The sequence below is a fragment of the Sycon ciliatum genome, chromosome 1 (assembly GCF_964019385.1).
Source record: "Sycon ciliatum chromosome 1, ocSycCili1.1, whole genome shotgun sequence".
Taxonomy (NCBI): domain Eukaryota; kingdom Metazoa; phylum Porifera; class Calcarea; order Leucosolenida; family Sycettidae; genus Sycon; species Sycon ciliatum.
This window is the reverse complement of record NC_088643.1, coordinates 50,355,376-50,375,731: the sequence shown is the minus strand read 5'-3', so window position 1 is coordinate 50,375,731 and position 20,356 is coordinate 50,355,376. Positions and strand designations below refer to the sequence as shown.

The 20,356-nt window shown below is 47.7% G+C and overlaps 3 protein-coding genes across 3 annotated transcripts; all 3 read left to right on the top strand.

Annotated features, from left to right (window-relative positions):
* The first annotated feature begins 191 nt into the window (after positions 1 to 191).
* Positions 192 to 2,230, top strand: LOC135830897 (MAP kinase-activated protein kinase 2-like). Its single transcript, XM_065343114.1, has one exon. It carries the CDS (start codon positions 577 to 579, stop codon positions 1,696 to 1,698), a length of 1,122 nt encoding a protein of 373 aa, XP_065199186.1. The 5' UTR covers positions 192 to 576; the 3' UTR covers positions 1,699 to 2,230.
* A 3,074-nt stretch (positions 2,231 to 5,304) lies between these two features.
* On the top strand, positions 5,305 to 14,069 carry LOC135830896 (beta-1,4-galactosyltransferase 7-like). Its single transcript, XM_065343113.1, has 5 exons — positions 5,305 to 5,894; positions 6,897 to 7,125; positions 8,208 to 8,291; positions 9,263 to 9,370; positions 13,437 to 14,069. The coding sequence occupies exons 1-5, from the start codon at positions 5,548 to 5,550 to the stop codon at positions 13,596 to 13,598; spliced, it is 930 nt and encodes a 309-aa protein (XP_065199185.1). The 5' UTR covers positions 5,305 to 5,547; the 3' UTR covers positions 13,599 to 14,069.
* Positions 14,070 to 15,314: 1,245 nt separating this feature from the next.
* On the top strand, positions 15,315 to 19,921 carry LOC135830894 (profilin-4-like). The gene is made up of 4 exons (XM_065343112.1): positions 15,315 to 15,740; positions 16,775 to 16,909; positions 18,071 to 18,185; positions 18,460 to 19,921. Exons 1-4 carry the CDS (start codon positions 15,489 to 15,491, stop codon positions 18,486 to 18,488), a joined length of 531 nt encoding a protein of 176 aa, XP_065199184.1. The 5' UTR covers positions 15,315 to 15,488; the 3' UTR covers positions 18,489 to 19,921.
* Positions 19,922 to 20,356: the final 435 nt, after the last annotated feature.

The window sequence follows — 20,356 nt, the reverse complement described above, 5'->3', positions numbered from 1 at the left end:
TTACATCATTGCATCACTATTTTCGTACCCTTTTTGTAGCGCGTGGCATCAAAGCGTGGGTACGCCGAAGAACGCACGACCGGTGCAGCTCAAAGAAGCTTTGCCGCCGCAGACTGCGCAGAAATAGCATTTTTTCGGTGAATGTGATCACATTGTGTTTTTGATGAGTGTTTCAAAATGCAGAAGCGTGCTTGCAAGCTTGATCAACCATCACCACGGGCACGCTTGTTTCCTGTGTGAGTGTGTCACTGATCTGCTGAGTAGGTCGGTGTGCTGAAAGTCAGGATTGTAATACTTCTTGCAACGACAGGTTCTCTGATCACTTCAAGGCTTTTGGCTTTGCGTCCACGACCCTATTGTCAGTACACGTTGCCCACAAGCCCCTTTTTGAGTGACTCTCACTCTCTGAAGTTACTTTCAACTGATGTATGTTGACTTTGTAGATTTGCTATCCCGAACATATGCGAACATCCTCCTAGTTTATTTTACGAGGAGCAGGAACTGGTCTGTGTCAAGAGCACATACTACCTGTGCTGTGGAGTAACTGAGAGGTTGTAAGCTTGCTCTTTGGTCGAAATGAGTTTCATCACTAATCTCTGGAAGCAGCCAAAAATTACTCGACCTGTTCGGAGTCTACGCCCGAAGAAGAACGCCATCACAGATGATTATGTGCTTTCGAAGACAGTGCTCGGCGTGGGAGTGAATGGCAAGGTGCTTGCTTGCACCTCTAAGAAGACTGGTGAAAAGCACGCATTGAAAGTGCTCCGTGATGTTCCAAAGGCCAGGCGTGAAGTGGACCTGCACTGGAGAGCCTGTGTTAGTGACTATATTGTGGATATTGTCGATGTGTATGAGAACTCCTTTGGTGGCCAGAAGTGCCTGCTTGTGGTGATGGAATGCATGGAGGGAGGTGAACTGTTTACCCGTATACAAGAGCACTCGGAGCATCCGTTCACGGAACGTGAAGCGGCCAGCGTAGCACGACAGATATGTGCAGCGCTGTCTCACTTGCACCATTTGAACCTTGCTCACCGGGACCTGAAACCGGAAAACCTACTGTACAAGAGCAAGGCACGCGACTCTGTTCTGAAGCTGACTGACTTTGGGTTCGCGAAGGAGGTGACTTCGAAGATGCAGACACCCTGCTATACGCCGTACTACGTAGCGCCAGAAGTACTAGGGCCGGAGAAGTACGACAAGTCATGTGACATGTGGTCGCTCGGAGTCATCCTGTATATCCTCCTTTGCGGCTACCCGCCGTTTTATTCCGCAAGCGGTGCAGCCATATCTCCAGGCATGAAGCGCCGCATTCGACTCGGCCAGTACACCTACCCGGATGCGGAGTGGAAGAGCGTTTCATCGGAGGTCAAGCAGATGATCAGTGGCCTGTTGCGCACAGACCCGGCCGAGCGCCTTTCTATGGAGCAAGTCTTGTGCCACGCGTGGATCACTGGACAGGGCGTCGTTCATCCACAGGAGCCACTCATGTCCGCCCGCGTTCTAGCCGAGGAGAGTCACATGTGGGAAGAGACTCAGGAGGAGATGGCACATGCGCTGGCCACCATGCGAGTGGACACTGACAAGGTCACTCGTGTCAAGGAGATGGACACCATCGCCAACCCCATGCTAGAAAGAAGGAGAAAGAAGCAGAATGTGGATGCGAAGACCCCTGCAGGTTCAGTAGGGTCTCCAGTGTAGGGGTCTGCAACTGAAATTGTTTCCTAATTACCTAGTAATTAGTTGTATATATGCACCTCGGTGCTTGTTCCCTCATGTCAAGATCTAAATAGTTACATGTAGGCACGAAATATTTTCTAAGGAATGACATACATGTGCTTCATTGATGCATGTGCAAAAATAGGTTCTGTACCACTCTAAGAAAGGTTGTTGTCGATCTTGTTGACTATTTTCGAGTTTACACTCTTTCTTTGTATTTTTATTTGTTATCGACTTTCTGACTTTTAAGTACTAGTAGTGGTTTGATTTTATTAACCCTTAAGGCCTTATCATAGAATCGCTCTTCCAAAGTACCCATTTCTGCCGCCTAGCAACCATAATAACACCATGAAATACATGTTATTTTTTAGTACTCTTTTTCTTCATATTTTGTTCATTGTATTATTTTTCGTATTGCTGCCTGCTGTGCTGGTACACATACTGTGTGACATAGTCATACGCGGAGTTTCAAAGGTTGTGTTTTGTGAACTAACTGCTTCAAATCAACAGTAAACAGATGACTCCTTTGTGACCTGCTGTGAACTGGGAGAGTTGAGAGCCGCTCTGATTCAGTCTATGCATGAAGCCATGTGCGATTATGGTGATTTGTACGCTGCACTGACAGTTCCTTTGGGGGGGGGTCCGCACAGGCCAGAGAGTTTGAAAATCTGGCAGAATCAGTCCTATTTACACAATTTTGTAAAAGTAATGTTTGCACGTCCATGTTACCACTGGCTTCTGCCGTGTCCTTCAAGGGGTGTGTTGTGCTATGTTCTACATGCTTATACAACTACAGGATTGGGTCTCACCGATTGGCAAATGTAGTACACAAAGGTTCTTCACAGTCATCATATCACTCTGTCTCATTACCCGGGATGCGTGATTAAAATTGTAACACGACGTTGAAGAGACCGTATTTGGAATGTTGGAGTGAGGTTTCATAATTTTTTTAATGTGTGCACTTATGCCTGTTCTGGTGTGACAGGCTGTGCAATGCACTTGACTTTGCACAAATTAGTCGCTGTAAGTGGCGATTGCCAAGTACCCAAACAAGAAAAAATCCATGTAGAAAACAAACTGGAACACACATGCAAGTTCACGCCAGTAATGGTAAAGATTTCCTCGGGGATTATGTTCTTTTTGCACAATGGGGTGAGTGTACACAAACTGAAGCTTTTTAAATGTGAAAAATGGGCTGTGTGTGCAATGACGAAAACGGGAAGTACATAATTGCAGGCTAGAGTGGATGTTCACATGGTCTTTCGATTGGAGCACCCATTTTGAAATGTGTTCAGATAATACTGCAGTGGTGTTGTGCCCGAGGCGAGGCCAATGCAGTGATCAGAGCCTGTTGGAAACACACATGCATGGGACAAGTCGTATCCACGGACCATATCATGACCGGGCTTGGCAAGCCAGGTTAAAAACAGGAATAAGTGGCACAACACCGTCATGGAGCACCAATGTCCAGGCAATGATAGGAACATAATCATTGGGCAATACACACATGGCTGGTGTGCGTCCACAGTGGTTTCCGCATGCTGCACGTGCCACCAATGCTTGTAGGAAGGCAGATCAGCTCCTCTTCCATCAAGACATGTGCAGAACGCCAGTAGGGCCACAGTAACACACAAAGAACACGTATCGGCAGTTCAAGGAAACGCAATGTTGTCGATAGTGCTCTAGGAAAAAATATGAGTCACTTCACAATCACGATGCACCATACCGAATTAAGGGGAAATAAGAAAGCTTGTCTCAGATTGACAAAAAAATATGGGTATACCAAGACCAGACGACCAAACCAACTAAAACGACACACCATAAAACGAGGATCTGATCACACAGAGCTAGGGCCAAGAACATGTTTAGGCAGCAAGCAAAATATGCAATCCTGTTGCTCAGTAACAACTTTTGAGAAAAAGTGGCAAACAGAAACCTAAGTGAATCTATTTTGGACACGCAGCAGCTTCAAAAGTTTAAGTGATGCAATTAATTAGAGAGTAAATTCACATGCATCTAGGATAAACAAGCATGCAGTGATTGGTGGAATCTGCAGGCATAAACTCTTCCCGATCAACGGGGCAGGACTTTTCAATTTTTGATTATAACGACATCACTGTTCATACTCATAGGGTGCTCCCGAGCAATTCTCACAGCAGGTCTTGTCATCTCTACGCACCTCCTGAGCGTCGTCTGGCGTAAGCACCAAGACATGCCAAGATCCCGAGGATGCCAATGATCAAGCCAAGGGCAAGAGCGATACCATCACCAGCATCAAACGCTGCAGCACCGGGCAAGAACAGGGAAATGACGCATAGAAGTGGCAGGATGCACGCGACTAAGTTCTCCATCGTTCCAGTAAACCAGAATTTCAGGCGGCGGGAAGAGAAGTGCGTGGAAAGCTAACTAGCTAGGTTTTCTCCAAAACAAGTATAAACAAAGAAGCTATCCCTTCGCTTTTCGTGTTCACAATGCCTTGACAAAAGGTTTGTTCAATCTCTCGTTCAAAGCCAACCAGCAACTACGAAAAGCGTGGATCATGGAAATGTCTATGGCAGTGCAGCGCCGCCAAGGAAAAGCGCCAAGCAAACATGGCGATATGGAAGACTGGCCTGCCAAGGCTGCCATGCCAGATCATGTGCCTTGTTACACTTCATCATATTCAGTCACGTGGCATTACACTAGATAAGCACTCGTACTGAGTCAATGCACGCTGCCACCGCGTACCGTGCCACACGGCCAAGCGCGCGCCACAGCCGCGCCGCGCGCGTGCACCGGTACGTGCGGTAGCATGCAGGCTACCTGCGCTGGCACGTCACACGAAATTTTGAAATAAAAATCACAGCTCGTAGAGTAGAGGGGACGGTTTCAAATAGGACACCGGTTGCAAACCGGAACGGACTCAATATTCACTTTCTCTCTTGGTATTTTGATTAGAAAACATATGTGCACAGTGAGACTACGATGAGTTATTCTCCGAGCCAAAATTTCATGGCTCTGCGATGACCAGAAGCGCCATATCAAGCAGGTGAGTTTTTGACGTGTTGCTTCGCACTGCGACTTGAGTTTTACGACTTTCGAAAAATCAACTTCTTGTCGCAGGTAAACAGCGGCTCGCCTCTCGCCAATAAAGCACCGCATACCAATCAAAACTAATGGAAGCACACACAAGGCTTATTGTTACTCTGTACTGGCCGTCGTGGAGCGATAGCAATTACCTAATTTCAGACCCAGAGTGAATTTGACGTGCACTCTAAAACGTGTCCGGTTTGGAGCCACCTCTGATTTGAACTTTTTTGAAGCGAAAAATTGGGCAACTTGGAGGCAATGGGTCAACACAAAGGAGTGGCTCAGTTCGATTGACTCTGGCCCCAGAGCAAACTTCAACATGCCAGTTTCCTTCCACAAACATATTTCGAGTGAAAAATCAACGCTGATGATCGGTTTGGGTCTATACAAATTTGGCTGTCAAAACGTCCCGGTATCGAGCCGTCCCCTCTACATGTGCACAGCTTAGCACATGCATGACCGGCTAGGCCAGGGCCTAGGGTCGTATGTACGATCGTGTGTTCATTAGTACATTACAAAACAAAGAAGATTGTTCTATTGCAAATAATTAATTCATGTCATTGTTGTAGATATTTTATGCTACTGAATGAGTGATGCTATGCTCATCTTCTCGACAAGGAGAGTCTTCTTCGTCTGCATACTATGGTGTGATTTTACACGCTATGCCTTGCCTTCACTCTCGGCAAATAATTTCCCAGCAATGCCCAGCATGCTAACTAAATCATCGTTCCATTGAATTGACACTCTGCTGTGGATGTCACAATGAGACGTCTGCTGGTGTTACTTGGTCTGTATGCCATTGTTTCAACTTGTCTCCTTCTATTTCTTCTCACCCCGGAGGAAGCTGTCAAATGGCAACCTCAGTCGACATCCCAGAAGTGTCGCTGTGAGAATAAGGTGCCTTCAACGATGCAGTCAACCCATCGCCTGGAGAAAGTGTTCACAGATGTCGTCAAAGCTCAGAAAAGCAACCACAAACTCGCTATAGTCGTGCCGTACCGGAATCGACTTGCTGAGTTGTTGGAGTTTGTTCCCCATATCCACACCTACCTCACAAAGAAGAAAATCAATTTCCAGATATTTATCATTGACCAATTTGATGTTTTCCGGTGAGTGTGACTGTGTGTACATGAACAGTCGGTGCCAAAAACATTCCGACAAATCACCGAGGTTGCGCGGCCACACCACACGGCCCGGCTTTTTTTTCTTCTTCCGTATTTCATATTGAATGCGGCTGCGCAAACTCTGAGTGATTTGTCGTGATTTTCCATACGTCCCTGCCGGTGTATATTTCTTGCGCCGACATCCAACAATGTATCATTCTATACAATATGGCGGTTATTGTCCGCCAGGGCAGGCAGGCGCATGTGCTTGCATTCCACAGTAAAGATGCTCTGTTTGACCTGACAGGAACATAGCACGAAGATCAGCTTACATGTACTTGCGGTCAGACTACATGTACATGTACATACTTGGTATTATGTAACCCAATACTAGTACAATACTGGTATTAGAGAAACTAACAACATGTACATACTTGTACTCAATCTACAGACATCCATGAACGCGACGAATGAGGGGGAGGGGGATCACAGATACCGGCGCATCGCACTGTTGGCCTTTGAGTTTGTGCACATTGGGAATTTATCATTGTTTGTGGGGGACGACAATAGAGGTTTTTCAAGGACGTGGCGCCGTGCCTGCCAGCGGCGCTCACCCAGAAATTGTGATGAACAGGTCGCATGAGAAAACATCGAAATGTATACGAAATGTAACAGGTTCATCTCCAACAGCGCTTGGAGTGATTCTGAAGCTCTTTCGTCCAGACCATCGAAGGGCTTCCTGGCAGCGGCTCTGACTCAACACGAGTGTCGGACGTCAAGCTGAGCGTCATCAAATTGCTTCCTTCACCTTCACGCGTCCATTTCCGTACAAACTGAACGTGAACTGGGCTTCGCCTGTTCACCAGCGATTCGAAATTTCTCGCGCGTGATCCCAAAAAGTGACCGTTGGTCTCACCTTGAAAGAGCTCTATTGTATTGGCTTAGCCATCTCCCCACGGCTGATGTCCACAGTTTCTTTTGGTGTATCCTCTTGCTTTATCATTGCAGGTTTAATCGCGGTGCGTTGATAGATGTGGGATTTGTAGTGGCCAGGGAGGCTGGCTGCGACTACATGGCCATGCACGATGTTGACCTATTGCCATTGAATCTAGAGCTGGACTACGGCTTTCCAGCAAAGGGTCCTTTCCATGTAGCTGCACCTCACCTCCATCCGAAGTACCACTATAAGACATTCATTGGTGGAATCGTCATCATGACCCAGGAGCAGTTTGAAAAGGTGAGTTGATTTCACATTGCTTCAGCTAGCCCAACGCCAAAGTTACGTCGGTCTACGACTCTACGGGCACCCACTGAATTTGTGTTTTTTTTGCGGATATATTAAATGTACATTGTACAGCACATTGTACAGTGAACCGTGTCTAAGCTGACCACTCACAGGGCGTCACAGATGTGGGCAATAATGCTTGTCTTACCCCATTAACATGTGTGAGATTCTGAGTTATGGGCCTCTCAAGCTTATATGCAATGCCTGGTTCTCCAACGCCCAGATAAACAAAGGTTGAGTACATGTGTGAGTCATAGCCAAGACTAGCCTGTTACTATTCTTCATGTGCGACAGTCTGCGTGCATTTGGGTCACCGCATAATATTATGTACCCATAACAAAGGTCCCATATGCTGTGCTTGGTGAAATCCTAGGCTGTCCGTTTGTCGACACCCAACATGAACTACATTGTATATAGGCTGATGGGTACTGTAGACCCGGAATCGTTTGCTCATGTTTTAGTTTGCGAATTGCGATGACAGACCATTTTGCGCCTGCAAACGTTTGCGATTGGAGTCAGTTTGATGATTGACTGTCACTCGAGTCTACAGTTTCGCGTTTTGCGCCCACTTTCTTTCGCGATTTCACACTCAATATCGCGAAAATCGCGAACATTTCAGAATCGCAAAGGTTTCTGGGCTTACCATGCTTATAGGTTTTACAGCACTTAGAAAACTGGCAAATTGGCAATCCATTCATTGTATTATACTCCAAATTTTGGCCTTGAGGCTCGTTTGATCAAGGAGTGAATAGCACAATATGCAGTATGTAAGACAGACTGGTTGTTGTTGTTGTTGTTGTTGTTGTTGTTGTTGTTGTTGTTGTTGTTGTTGTTGTTGTTGTTGTTGTTGTTGTTGTTGTTGTATTCCTTTATTTTAGTTCGTTTTAGGCACAGGCAACGCGTTTTGTTGGCAGTGTCATGAATTTTCATAACAATTTGGCAACAATGGGCGTCCACGTATTGATGAAATTACATGTATCTCAGGATGATTTAATGTACGCTTACGCTCTCTTTTGTGCTGTCTCATGTGCTAGGTCAATGGCCTCTCGACTCGATACTGGGGCTGGGGACGTGAAGATGATGAGTTCTACCGCAGACTGGGTGATGCTGGCTATAAGGTAGAGATGTTGAACCAGTGCATAGAACCTGCAGCGTATGATATCCCATGCCATATACAGGGTAGCATCCCGTAATTAATCTAGCGAGCCAGCGTGATGTACTGGTAACGGGTTGGTGTGGTCTCTGTTTATTTGTCCTTGCACACACTCATTGCATCAGAATACGTTCTGTATAATACCTGTACTGGATTGTCAGCGTTAAGCTAACTAGTTACGACCAGGATGTTTACCTGGAATGAGTACGAGAGGACAAATTTCACGGCTTGCATGCGAGTCTGATTTGAGGTACCATACTGTCTTGTATAAACGCCTGTCTCGTATAGAAGACTATTTTAAATGCAAGCCCGAGTTGTAAGATAGGCAATTGGCCTGTCAAACATAGAAATAGATACAAAATAGACATGTACTTGTTTTGAATACAAGCCTGATGTGAATGGAGCCCTAGCCATCACATCTGCTTATACAGGAATAGGCCCGGCTTTTATTGTTAGAAATAGAATGTAAAGGATTTTCATGCAATGGGTATGTACTTGGGCATGTACGGTGAAGCACCACCAGAGCACCACCTTGATTTACAGCCAGGAAAGGGTTGCTCACCTGTCTCTCACCTCTGAAACACAACTACACAGGAACCCAAGTGGTGGTGCACTCTCGTGACTTTGCCATACTCGTATATGTATGTGTGTGTGTGTGGGGGGGGGAGGGGGGAAGAAAGAAGGAATAGTTCAATACAGTCTGCATTGTTGGCCCCGTTGCCTTCTCTCTCAGTAGAGTCCATATTTTGAATGCCAGGAGTATCGGATTCTGCAGCCCTGCAGTTTGGCATGCACTCAGTCTCCAGACAGCTACAGTAGCTGGTTTCGACCTTGTTAGGCCTCAGCTTGGTACATGTTTGATGTACATACTTCAGTACTTCAGTACATGTGTATTTGAACTCATTGTTGTCTGGTCTCTTCTTTTTTTTTACTCAGGTGGTACGCCCTGGTAATCTTACAACCGGCCCATCAAACACCTTCCGCCACTTGCACAATGATAAGCTGAGAAAGCGTGACTACAAGCGTATTGGTGCTCAGCGACAGGTATGCAGTGCACCTACATCCATCCAATCATCTAGACTTTATTTGAAGGATTCTCCGAAAGTAAATGGATTCTTTTCAGGGGAGTTTCCTGGAAGGGCGGCTGGGATGAAAGGGAAGTGAAAATAGGTCCAGGGAAAAGACTTAGCAGAATCACTGCTCAAGAAAAACTACCGGTAAAACCCACCGGGGAGAAACAGAATACATGACAACAAGTAGGAGAACACTAGAGACGAAAATCAGGAATTCCAGCCGCGGAGTATTTACACTGTATGTAATGGGCTTTTAAGAGAATACGAAACTTAACAAAAGACTGCTCACCGCGTAGGCTCGCGGCCATCCTGACGGTACGTGGCACAGGTGTAGCTGGAGCTACCTCCTTCCCCTTCCGCACCATATCCGCTTTCAACCACAACATCTGAATAAGTTTGAACACTCTTTTCATCATCCTCATCCTCATCATCAACATGCACATCAAACTTATCTTGTTCATCGTGGCTGCTGTTGCTGCTGCATCGGGAATGACCTGGCAGGTGCTGGGCCTGGGGCAGGCTGCGTGCAGTCCCTCTGCACGTGCCCCTTCCCTCCGCACCGCCAACAGGCCAGCTCCTTGAACGGGGCGCCGAATCCGGGTGGCTTCGGTGCGGCCGGCATGGTCTGAGCTCGAGCAGCCGCTCCGAGCCCGACCCCGGCTGGGCGGCCTCCTGGAAAGGGCTTGCCACTGCTCCTCTTCCCCTCCTTGGCCTCCGCCCTGGCCCTCCTCATCCTCTGCTCATCGTCCGTATCGGACCCGCACTCCATTTTACCGTCATAAATGTTTGCGGCCGACCACCCTTCGGCGTCCGCAAACAGCAATAACTTGACGCGCCGCTGGAGGACGCTCTCACCTTCCTCGATGTTTCTGGCGATGTCCTTCTCGCCTCGACGCTCCGCCTTCTGCCTTGCCTTGGCTAGAGGCTCCAACGCCTTACTTATCACGCAGAACTGCTCCTCGTGAGCCTTGGCCTTCCAACTTCTCTTTCTTGCCGCCGCCATCCTCTCGTCCTGTCTCTCCCTCTTCACCTGCTTACTTTCCTTGCTCCTCTTGCTCTTCTTGCTGTTTCTCCTCTTGCTACTTCTACTCCTGCCACTTCTCCTGCTCCTGCTCCTCTCTGACTCACTCTCACTGTCACTCCTATCCTCTCTTTTCCTCTTACGACTAGACTTCTCCAACTTCCTCTCCAACGTCTCCAATCTCGCAGCCATCTCTCTCATCCTCCTACTCTCCTCAACATACCCTTCACTCTCACTACCACTACCACTTGGCGACACACTTCTTGACCTCGACATTCTTTTCACAAACCAAAACTTTCAAATTAAATAATTCACAAACTCTCACTCAACTCTCCGCACAAAGACAAGCTGGAGCAGCAGCAGCAGCAGTGAACACGCTCTTCCCATCCTGGAGCATGGCCTGCAATGCGAGGGTGATGAAGTCGGTGTGCTTCCTTGATGTCGTGGCAAACCTCTTGTGCAGCACAAATGCGTTGAGCAGGCACTCCTCCAGCAGATGGGCGGCAAGCTTCTTGTACCATTTCTGGCTTTTCCTGGCACAGGTGTAATAAGAAAACATCTCATCATTCCTATCGACGCCGCCCATGAACGAATTGTAATCATGTACCAGCGCCAGCTTGTGAACCGGGAGGCGGTGCAAATCGCGCTTCCCAGTGTCTACAACTTCAGCAGAGTGAAGGGTGGAGAGGAAGTGGACAACCTTTGTGTCCGAGAGCTTCACGAAGATGATACTGTTCCAGCTCCGGAACACAAACTCGCCTTTCTTCAGGCCCTTGTACGCAACTGTGCGCTTCGGCAATCCACGGCGGTTGGATCTGATGGTCCCGCACACCATTGCTCCCTTGGTAGCAAGATACCGTGCTAAGTCCACACTTGAGTACCAGGTATCAACATAGAGGTGGCATCCTTTGTTGACAAAAGGTTCCATCAGTCTTGCAACAACACCACCAGACTTTCCAAGGCTGTCGACAAGCTCAGGACTGAATGTAGCATCATCTCTGCCAACGTAGACGATGTAGCTTGACATGTAGCCGCTCGATTCACACAGTGCGAAAATCTTGACACCGAAGCGAGCTCTTTTTGACCGTATATACTGACGAAACTGGAGACGGCCTCTCCAGGCAACAAGCTCCTCATCAATCGAGATCTGCTTGGATGGTGTGTATACAGTCTTGAAGAGGCGTACGGTCAACGTGATCAGAGGACGGAGTTTAACAAGCTTGTCACCAGCGTCGGCTGTTTCGTCATCCGCAAAGTGGAAGAACGACAGAATAGCGCACCATCTGTCCCGAGCCATTGATGAACTGTAGACAGGAGTGTGGACCATTGGATTGGTGCTCCAATACATATCAATCTCCGGCTTTACGATGATGCCCATAAGCAGGTAGAGGGACATGAACATTTTCATTTTCGGCACGGTAACCGGTGGCCACTTCCTCAGACGACTGTGCCGGGGGAAGGTCTTTGACTGCACGTTGCCAGATACTGTGTAGCATACCTGTTTGTCTCCACCACAGGCAAGTCCCCGAGTTCCGGCGTGAAGAAGAGCTTGATGAAGTCGTACGGTGTGGCACTCTCAGGAACCTCGACATTCAATCCTGTTTCTGCCGTGAAGTCTGGTATGCTCAGCTCCCTGACGTTATGTGTGGCCTATGCAACTCGTGATCGCGGCTTTGGCCTGCTGATCACAAGAGAGACTCAGAGAGGCGATGGCATATGCGAATGTGTATAAACCGGCCCTGCCCCAGGGGCAACTGTGACAGGCAGCCCGGGCTAGTCGAAACCCACTTGATTTAGCGTTACAGCTACCCGTGCGATCTTCCTGTACGCCACAACTCCCTGGTGGTCACTTTAAAAATGCATGATACTTTTCTCCGCTCAAGTTAGACTGGTGTTACTAATACGGAGGATTAGCAAGACGAAATTCGCGTTCGCGTTCGCAAACATTTTCAGTTCGCGAACTGGATTGCGAACTTTCGCATTTTTCGTTCGGAAAAGTAGTCGGAACACGAATCGCGGATTCGTGTCAGGACAGTCATAAATTTACCACGCTGTACTGTCTGTACACAATGTACGTCGTGTCAACGTCATACATGTGCGAATTCTGTTTGCTAATCCTTCTCATAACGCGAATTCCGTCAATGAGTTCGACTTTCCTTGGAGAGCGAACGTTAATTTCGTCTTGCTAATCCTCCGTAATAATGAAGGGATTCTTCTAGATGGGGGGGGGGGGGGGGGGGGGGAGAGAGAAATTATCTTTATAAACATTATGAAAAGAGAAACTTCTTCCTGGTCACAGGTTGACAACTTTTTTAAACGTTCATGAAGCCAGCAAAAGCGATGGCCTCTTTTTATACCAAGCTATTTGTTTCATTGTTTTAGCCGGTAATCACCATCCGGGGTTGTATTTCCTTGGTCTTTTTTCCTTTCCTTTTTTGATGTTTGGAGCAGTTGTCTTGGACGCTTTTGGTTGGGCCGTGTACTCGTTCGTACACCTCTCAGCGTGCTTTGCACGCGCGGTCGATGGCTGATCAGCCTGCACTATGTGTGGCTCACGATCAACAGATTTCTGGTTCAATGTCGTTACCTTGCATGGATGTATGTCCAACAGCCAGCCCATCGTTGTGGCTGGTTGTTCCAAGCCTATCTCTCATAGTACTTTGAAGTAAAGTTATATGTGATTGTATGTGATAGAGCTGGTTGCTGCTGGAATGCAATCAGGTGCGTAGCTCGTGTGTAGTCAGCGTAGTCCAGTCACCATGCCAGCAAATGGCCGGCATAGGTACTTCATAGTCAAAATAGGCGAAATGGCACCTATGAGATTGCCAATGGTACATAATCACCACACCACAGATGTACAGTCTGATACATGGTCACCACACCGCAGATGTATAGTCTGATACATGGTCACCACACCGCAGATGCGCGAGCTACGCCCTTTGGCAACGGCCGCATCAGCAGCTTCATTGGTAGCAATGCAACTGTGCTCTTCTGATCCTATGCTGTACACGCGCAGGTGCAATGGCAGCGCGACCGCAAGACCGGCCTGTCCACCATCGCCAGAGAGCACCGGGTCGTCAACACGCACGAGTTGAGTGCCGGTGGCCACGATTTCCAGATGGTCACAGTCGAGCTGCACTGCGATGTCAAGCAAACACCTTGGTGCGAAGATAAATGATCACCTGCTGTTTGTTGTTGTATCAGCGTTGGAAAGTGTCCGCGGAAGAACACGAATAATGCATGCCTTCTTGAACCCTATCTAACTGTTGACAAAGAACTAAACCAAAAATTCAACGAAACCTGTTTTATACTCCAGCCCCAATGGCTCATACCACGTAATTATCACCTTTCATTCTTCTTACACTGTAGTACCATCAGCTCTTTGATATCTTTAGCATAATGCTCTCGTGCAGGCGCGATAGTCTTTTCTTCATCTGCAGGTACCATGTACTAGGTGTCTGCAGCTAAATTTTGTCTTTCTAGTTCTTTTTTCTTTTAACTTGTTCTTTGTCTAGGTGCTTGGATACTAGGTTCCAATCTGTCAGGATAATAATATATTTTTGAATTCTGTATTCATGTGCCGTGGTTCTAGCACCCGATGGTACACCCTGCCTACTACACGTACTTGAGAAGGTGACACCTTGTTGTATGTTGCCAAGTGTATGGCCTGTGAGACGCAGTACGGAATGGGTTGTGTGTGTGTGTGTGTGTGTGTGTGTGCGTGTGCGTGTGTGCATGTGTGTGCGTGTGTGCACGAGCTCCAATATAACTAACTTGGTTGGTGTGTGCGTGGGGGGGGGGGGGGGGGGGTGAGCGGGTTTTGGAGAGATTGTAGACTGGAGTGCAATGGTGACTATAGAGTGTCGGCACCTACTCTATCCACGTACATTGTGGACATCTAAGTTACATCTACATGCGACGTCGTTAGCAAGTAGATCTCAGGGCTACCCGGACCAGTGCGGTATTTGGCCGCACCAATAATTTAATCTTGTGCCCCTACTACCAATAAAGATGCTAGTAGGGGCTATTATTTTTTTCCCCCGGGGAGGACCCCGACCCCTCCCCTCTTCATGGTGGCATTGGCCGCACCGATGTGGAATACCTTCCGATGCCCCTGGCCCTGGATTGTACAATGACTGCCGGCATGTACGCCATTGATTTGATAGAATGATGTTGTCCATGGGCATGGCTGTCTGGCTACATACAGTTAGGCCTTTCCCAAATCGGCCGGCCGAAAAATTCGCCGAAAGTAGCCTTTTCAGAAAATCGCCGATCTTTTGGCCGAATTCTGAGATTTTACCAAGAAATTGCTGAATATGCATGTTTTGCAGGGTCGTGGGTAACTGGGCATGACCGCTCGTGCGCGCCTGCGTCACGGCCCGTGGGCATTTCCCAAATCGGCCGGCCGAAACATTGGCCGAAAATAGTGGTTTTGAAGAAATCACCGATCTTTGAGCCGAATACGCAATTTTCGCACTGAATTCGCCGAAATTGATGTTTTAGTGCCTCAATAGCATGCAAATACAATTTCTGTAGCCATTATCTGCGAAAGGTGGCTGTGACTTTAGAGCCGAATTTCCACCTTTTACAGAAATTTTCAGCCGATTCTGGCGATTTTTCAGCTATATGGCCGATTTGGGAAAGGCCTACATACAGTATACTTGTTCAAGTTGTTGCTATGCTATGCAACTACTTTTATTTTACACCATGTTACCATGGTTACACTACGCCACATGAACATGCAGTGACCATGGTGACTGACTGTCGACACACAGACGTCAACCTTCGCCTTCGGAGCTTCGGCTTCGGTCACTGAGCATTTTTCGAGTTTCGCAGGCTAGCTGTGCATCGACCTGCCAGCGCCACTGTCACTGACGACATGACCATGAAGGCATGATGACTGCTGAGTGCTGTTGTTCAAACTCAACGACCTACAAAATGTTACAGTTACTACCACAATGTATGTCCCGCATGATTGGTGTGCTAGATCGTATGCTCTGAACTGCGCATTTGCTGTAACACTGAACCTGTACTAGAAATAATACTCATAGTCATACTCATACTAGTCATGGCGGACGGGAACACGGGTAGAGGAAGAGAGGAGGATCGTCCTGCTCAGGCAGTGCCGCCGGCATCATCGTCCAGTCTCGAGCCACAAAGCCAGGGAAGAAGCAAATCGGCTGCTGCCAGGAGGAAAGTGGCGGTCAATCAGATGCAAGATCTTCTTCACGAAGCGCTTATCGACACGGGCCATGTGCAGAGATGTGCGCTGGTAATGCTGAAGGACGGCAGCGTGCGCGCTACCAGCTTGGGCTATCAGGTAACTCAAATACGTCAGTATGCAGGAGTTGTATTAAAGTCTGCTAATGACGACCAAATTATTATTTTGGTGATCATTAGCAGACTTATCTGCATTGGATGTTGTCAGGTACATGTACATGTACACCAAGAGTACATAACCCCCCAGAGTGTGCAACTCCCACATACCCTGTTGTCCCGACAGAATTTCAAGTTGACGTCATTATTTATGACGCAATGCTCCTTGCAGCAGTGATTTACAACATGTGTACGGGTGTCAACGCATCACACGTTTTTCTTTCAATAATTTGTACAGGATCGATCGGCTTCGGTCAACCACAGGCAGGTTCCGGATTCGTCTGATAATCCGTGTACAGTGCGCATTGCATCATCAAAATGACGTCAACTTGAAATTCTGTCGGGACAGCACCCATAGTGGAGTTGCACACTCTGGGGGGTTATGTACTCTTGACAGCACCCATAGTGGAGTTGCACACTCTGGGGGGTTATGTACTCTTGATGTACACATATAGTGGCACGATGATGAGCAGCAGACGTGTCCGCTGAGCAGTCTTCCACAGCCACACCCACCGCACCCAAGTACATACACAATACGCCAATGCTATCCCGTATCACTTGTTCTGAATTGCTTTTGATCGAAAACACAGTCAATGGCACACATTTTAAAAAATATACTTCAGAAAAAAAGAAGTGCTGTCACGGGATTAGATTTTCCCCTTGCTACTCCAAATTCATGCGGAACCGGGCACTTATCTACAGACTTGGAATTAACTTTCAGGCAGCTCTTTTGTGGACGGAATGATGGTGATTAATTAACAGCTGTTGGCGGCTTCCAACCAGATATGCGCCAGTTCATCCTCTAATGCATACGTCATCACTAGCTTTGTGTTGTGTACAATGTCATGTTACTGTTGCATACATGAACCACAGACATTCCTTATTGTTTCACCCTTATTCCATAATGCTTAGTGTTGCATCATGACTGGAAGCGGCTTTTTCTTTTGTTCTTCATGCACGATTTCTCTTCCGGCACAGCCCTGCAAGAAGAGCATCGCCAGCATCATCAGAAACTTCAAGCAGCCGCCTATCCGTCGGCTAAGGGAGATCGGCTTTGAGGGCAGACTGCACACGTGCATGCGCAATGACTCCGTGTCACTGTATGCACGAGATGTAAGACACATGAACATAGTAGTAGACTGAGAGTGTAAATCACATACCGCCGGTGTAGTCTGGTGACAGTCCCCCCCCCCCCCCCCAGTCCTCGTGCACAGGTGACCCCCTTTTTTGGGTCCTTAGTAAGAGGCAAGGCCGTGTGACTAGACAGGAGAGTGCACCCTGTGTTCCCAATGTCTAGTCTTCTGGGGCAGGGGGTTACCTTGCCAGACATCACTCTACAGTCGCACTGCCAGTAGCACTTATAGGTGCAGCTGCAGCACGTACGTGATGGGAGAGCCATGTACACATGCAGACTGTTGCGTGCTGTGTGCTTAGGTTTGTCGTGTACATTGTACATCCCGTGACCACACACAGGCAGCACTCTTCTGTATAGAATCCACAAATGACCTTTGGAATAACTTGAGTTATCCCATGGTACGGTAGGAAACCATGGTTCCAGCCGATATCAGTATCCGATCTGAGCGGGAAATATAGAGAGCGATATACATGTACTCCGCCGGGGTCAAAAATAGGGCTGGGTCGGGTAGCATTTTCTTCGGGTATCGGGTCCGGGTAGTTTTCCACGGGTAACACGGGTACCCGATCGGGTAATGTTTCCATGGTAAGACCACAATGCACACCGGCCCCTTCCCTTGCGCATTGGGTAGACATGCGTGAATTATTTGTACACGTGCACTGGACATGTCATCTGCGACCTCGGGTTTTCGGGTACTATTCGGTACCCGACTACCCGAGGTCCTCACGGGTAGCACGGGTACCCGACTACCCGTGCACACCACCAGTCAAAAATATACCCCGCTTGGTTCACTCGGTTTAAACATACGCCCCGCTCGGTTCCTACAGGTCACGCCAAGAGCAAACAAGGGAGCTTTTTAGTGTTGGTCACGCTCTACATGTACTTGTAAGTGTTTGAGACAGTGCCATGGGATACATGGATTACACCCCTCCTACTCTGTGTATATCGTGTCCCTTATATTTTCCCTCGTGAAAATATTCAGCTGTACACCCCTCGTACTCATGGTATAATCCATACTTCTTTCGAAATCATGCAGCCCCCAAGCACGACTGGAAAAAAGGATTCTAATCTCCAGCTGCTGCCGCTGCACCTCTGGTGCTCTTTCTCTTTCCGTGTTCATCTTTTACATCTACCTGTAGACAGACACCGGTAGAAGTGGGTTTGTTGCGACCATGACGTCAACGTTCATCATCTATGCTACGTACACATCTGGCATGTATGCTAGCGTATGTGTGGAAGCTGTCGAGAAGCTAGGTAAGCGGCCAATCGATTATGTGTGGAAGCTGTCGAGAAGCTAGGTAAGCGGCCAATCGATTATGTGTGGAAGCTGTCGAGAAGCTAGGTAAGCGGCCAATCGATTATGTGTGGAAGCTGTCGAGAAGCTAGGTAAGCGGCCAATCGATTACAAGTACATGTACGGTCATCATGAACCAGCCTCCAAGGGTTGTGTGGTGGTGTCATTGCCAAATAAGGATAATCATCAGATATTTCGGTTCCTGGATTTTGTGTTTCTATTACTGCACGATAGGTGACTACATCCGTGAGAAAGGGAAATAGCAAGTTAATGATGTTGAGAATGGAGAACTTATGATCGCCACATGTTCGATGTGATGCATCCGAGTATACCGGCCACCGTAGCAGGCATTAGCTAGCCTCAAGCAGGTCTGTGACATTGCGCAAACAAGGTAGCAATTGCGAAGGTGTGCCGAGAGCTAGTGCTGATGATATCTGCAAGTACATGCTACTCCCATGCCATCACCAGCCAAGGTCTATTGTGACTATTGTCACTGACAGCGATTACTCTAGAGCGAAGTAAGGACCAGTCAAGCCACGCCTTTGATCGAGGAGATCTCATCAGAAGACTTTTTGAGCTGGAACTGCACGCACAGAACATGGCCGCTATCTGGCACAGGGCCCGTTGCTATGAATAACCTTTCCGGAAGTCCAATCAGGCTCCTATCAGTCAGTGCAGGTCTGCATGAATTGATATGCCCGGCCTGAACGTCGCACAGTGAAGGGAATGGCTTCTCTCTGTATCTCAGTATCACTAACATGTCAATCTCCTCAACGGATCACATCTGCCCTTTCACAGCATTCTACAGGACTACAGTAATCAAGGTGAGCAGACTGAATATTAGCACTGGCTTGTTACGGGTGCAGAATTTCAGAGCTGCAGAATCTTCGGACAGCGTCTGAATGTCCGATCACATGACTGGCCTCTAGCATGCAGTTCTCAACGTACAGTTTGAATCAGGGAATCCAAACTGGCTACAATCATCATTGTACATTGTACATTGTACATTGTACATTGTGCTGCACACTGACGCACAGTGATGATTTCTGTGCATGTGCATGTACATGACTGTACGTCTGGTGTATACTGCCCTGCACCTGCTGTGCTCTGGCCAACTGCATGCCGCAGCACGCTGCCATGCTATTCCTGTTGTCACTGCATGTGTATACGTGTATAACTCAGCAGCCTCGGTAATACTATACAATGTATTGTAGAAAGCCATTCAGCCTGAGGAACGTGATGGACTCATACGCATTTTGAGATTCCCTACCACGTGCCTTGTGCACATGTCTGTCGAAAATCCACAACTGTTGACGTGCATGCTACGGCTTCACCTGTACATGTATCGGTATTACCAATTTACTATACTCTGCATAATAATTATGTCTTCGGTGTGGCCTTAGTGGCCTAGCCGACAAAACACCGGTAATAGCTACATTCTCTAGGTACTACTCTGACTAGTCTCATATTTATTTTAGGGCCGTTCCACTGAAGAATATTTCACTGCATCACACGCACACTTCTCATGTGTCTATTTCCGTGCCGCTTTCTATCGGAGTGGATCGTCACGCGCTAGTCTCATACAATGCATTTAAAGGTCTTGGTTTTTGACAATGTGCGGACTGTTGATACGTACTCTCTTACACTACATATTCTACATAGCAACGTGATTCACGGTTGACTAGCGCACGCTGTATCCCATAGTAGACACATGTGTATTGCACAGATATGGGTGCCAGATAAACAAGCTCGATGTACAATGTACATATTTTTCACCAGTGCTGTGGATTGCAAGTGCATTAGTGCACTTAAAGGGGAAGTTAAGGCAAAAATTAAAATTTCACCAGTTGTAATCTTCGGGGTGCTGAGTCGAATGGTCTTGGTCCGAGAAAGCTGAGACGCTCCCTTCCTACTTGAATCCCAATCGAACTCGCGCACTTCCACCGAAACTGGGTGACTGCGCCCTACTAGATGGGGATTTGTATGCAAAGTGTCACTAAAAGCGCCATTTCGTTCTTATAACAGCACGGATGACCGCGATTGGCCCATATGTTGTAGTCTTTTGGACGCTGGGTCGACTGGTTTTGGTCCGAAAAGGCTGCGATGCAGCGTTCCTCCTTTATTCCCAATC

What these genes read in the sequence shown, in the direction of transcription:
- LOC135830897 (XM_065343114.1), top strand. Translation starts at nt 577, where the DNA reads ATGAGTTTCATCACTAATCTCTGGAAGCAGCCAAAAATTACTCGACCT.
- LOC135830894 (XM_065343112.1), top strand. Translation starts at nt 15,489, where the DNA reads ATGGCGGACGGGAACACGGGTAGAGGAAGAGAGGAGGATCGTCCTGCT. An exon ending in CTACCAGCTTGGGCTATCAG is followed by an intron (nt 15,741 to 16,774) that starts GTAACTCAAATA and finishes CTTCCGGCACAG; the next exon opens with CCCTGCAAGAAGAGCATCGC. An exon ending in TGTCACTGTATGCACGAGAT is followed by an intron (nt 16,910 to 18,070) that starts GTAAGACACATG and finishes ATCTACCTGTAG; the next exon opens with ACAGACACCGGTAGAAGTGG.
- LOC135830896 (XM_065343113.1), top strand. Translation starts at nt 5,548, where the DNA reads ATGAGACGTCTGCTGGTGTTACTTGGTCTGTATGCCATTGTTTCAACT. An exon ending in CCCAGGAGCAGTTTGAAAAG is followed by an intron (nt 7,126 to 8,207) that starts GTGAGTTGATTT and finishes CTCATGTGCTAG; the next exon opens with GTCAATGGCCTCTCGACTCG. An exon ending in TGGGTGATGCTGGCTATAAG is followed by an intron (nt 8,292 to 9,262) that starts GTAGAGATGTTG and finishes TTTTTTACTCAG; the next exon opens with GTGGTACGCCCTGGTAATCT.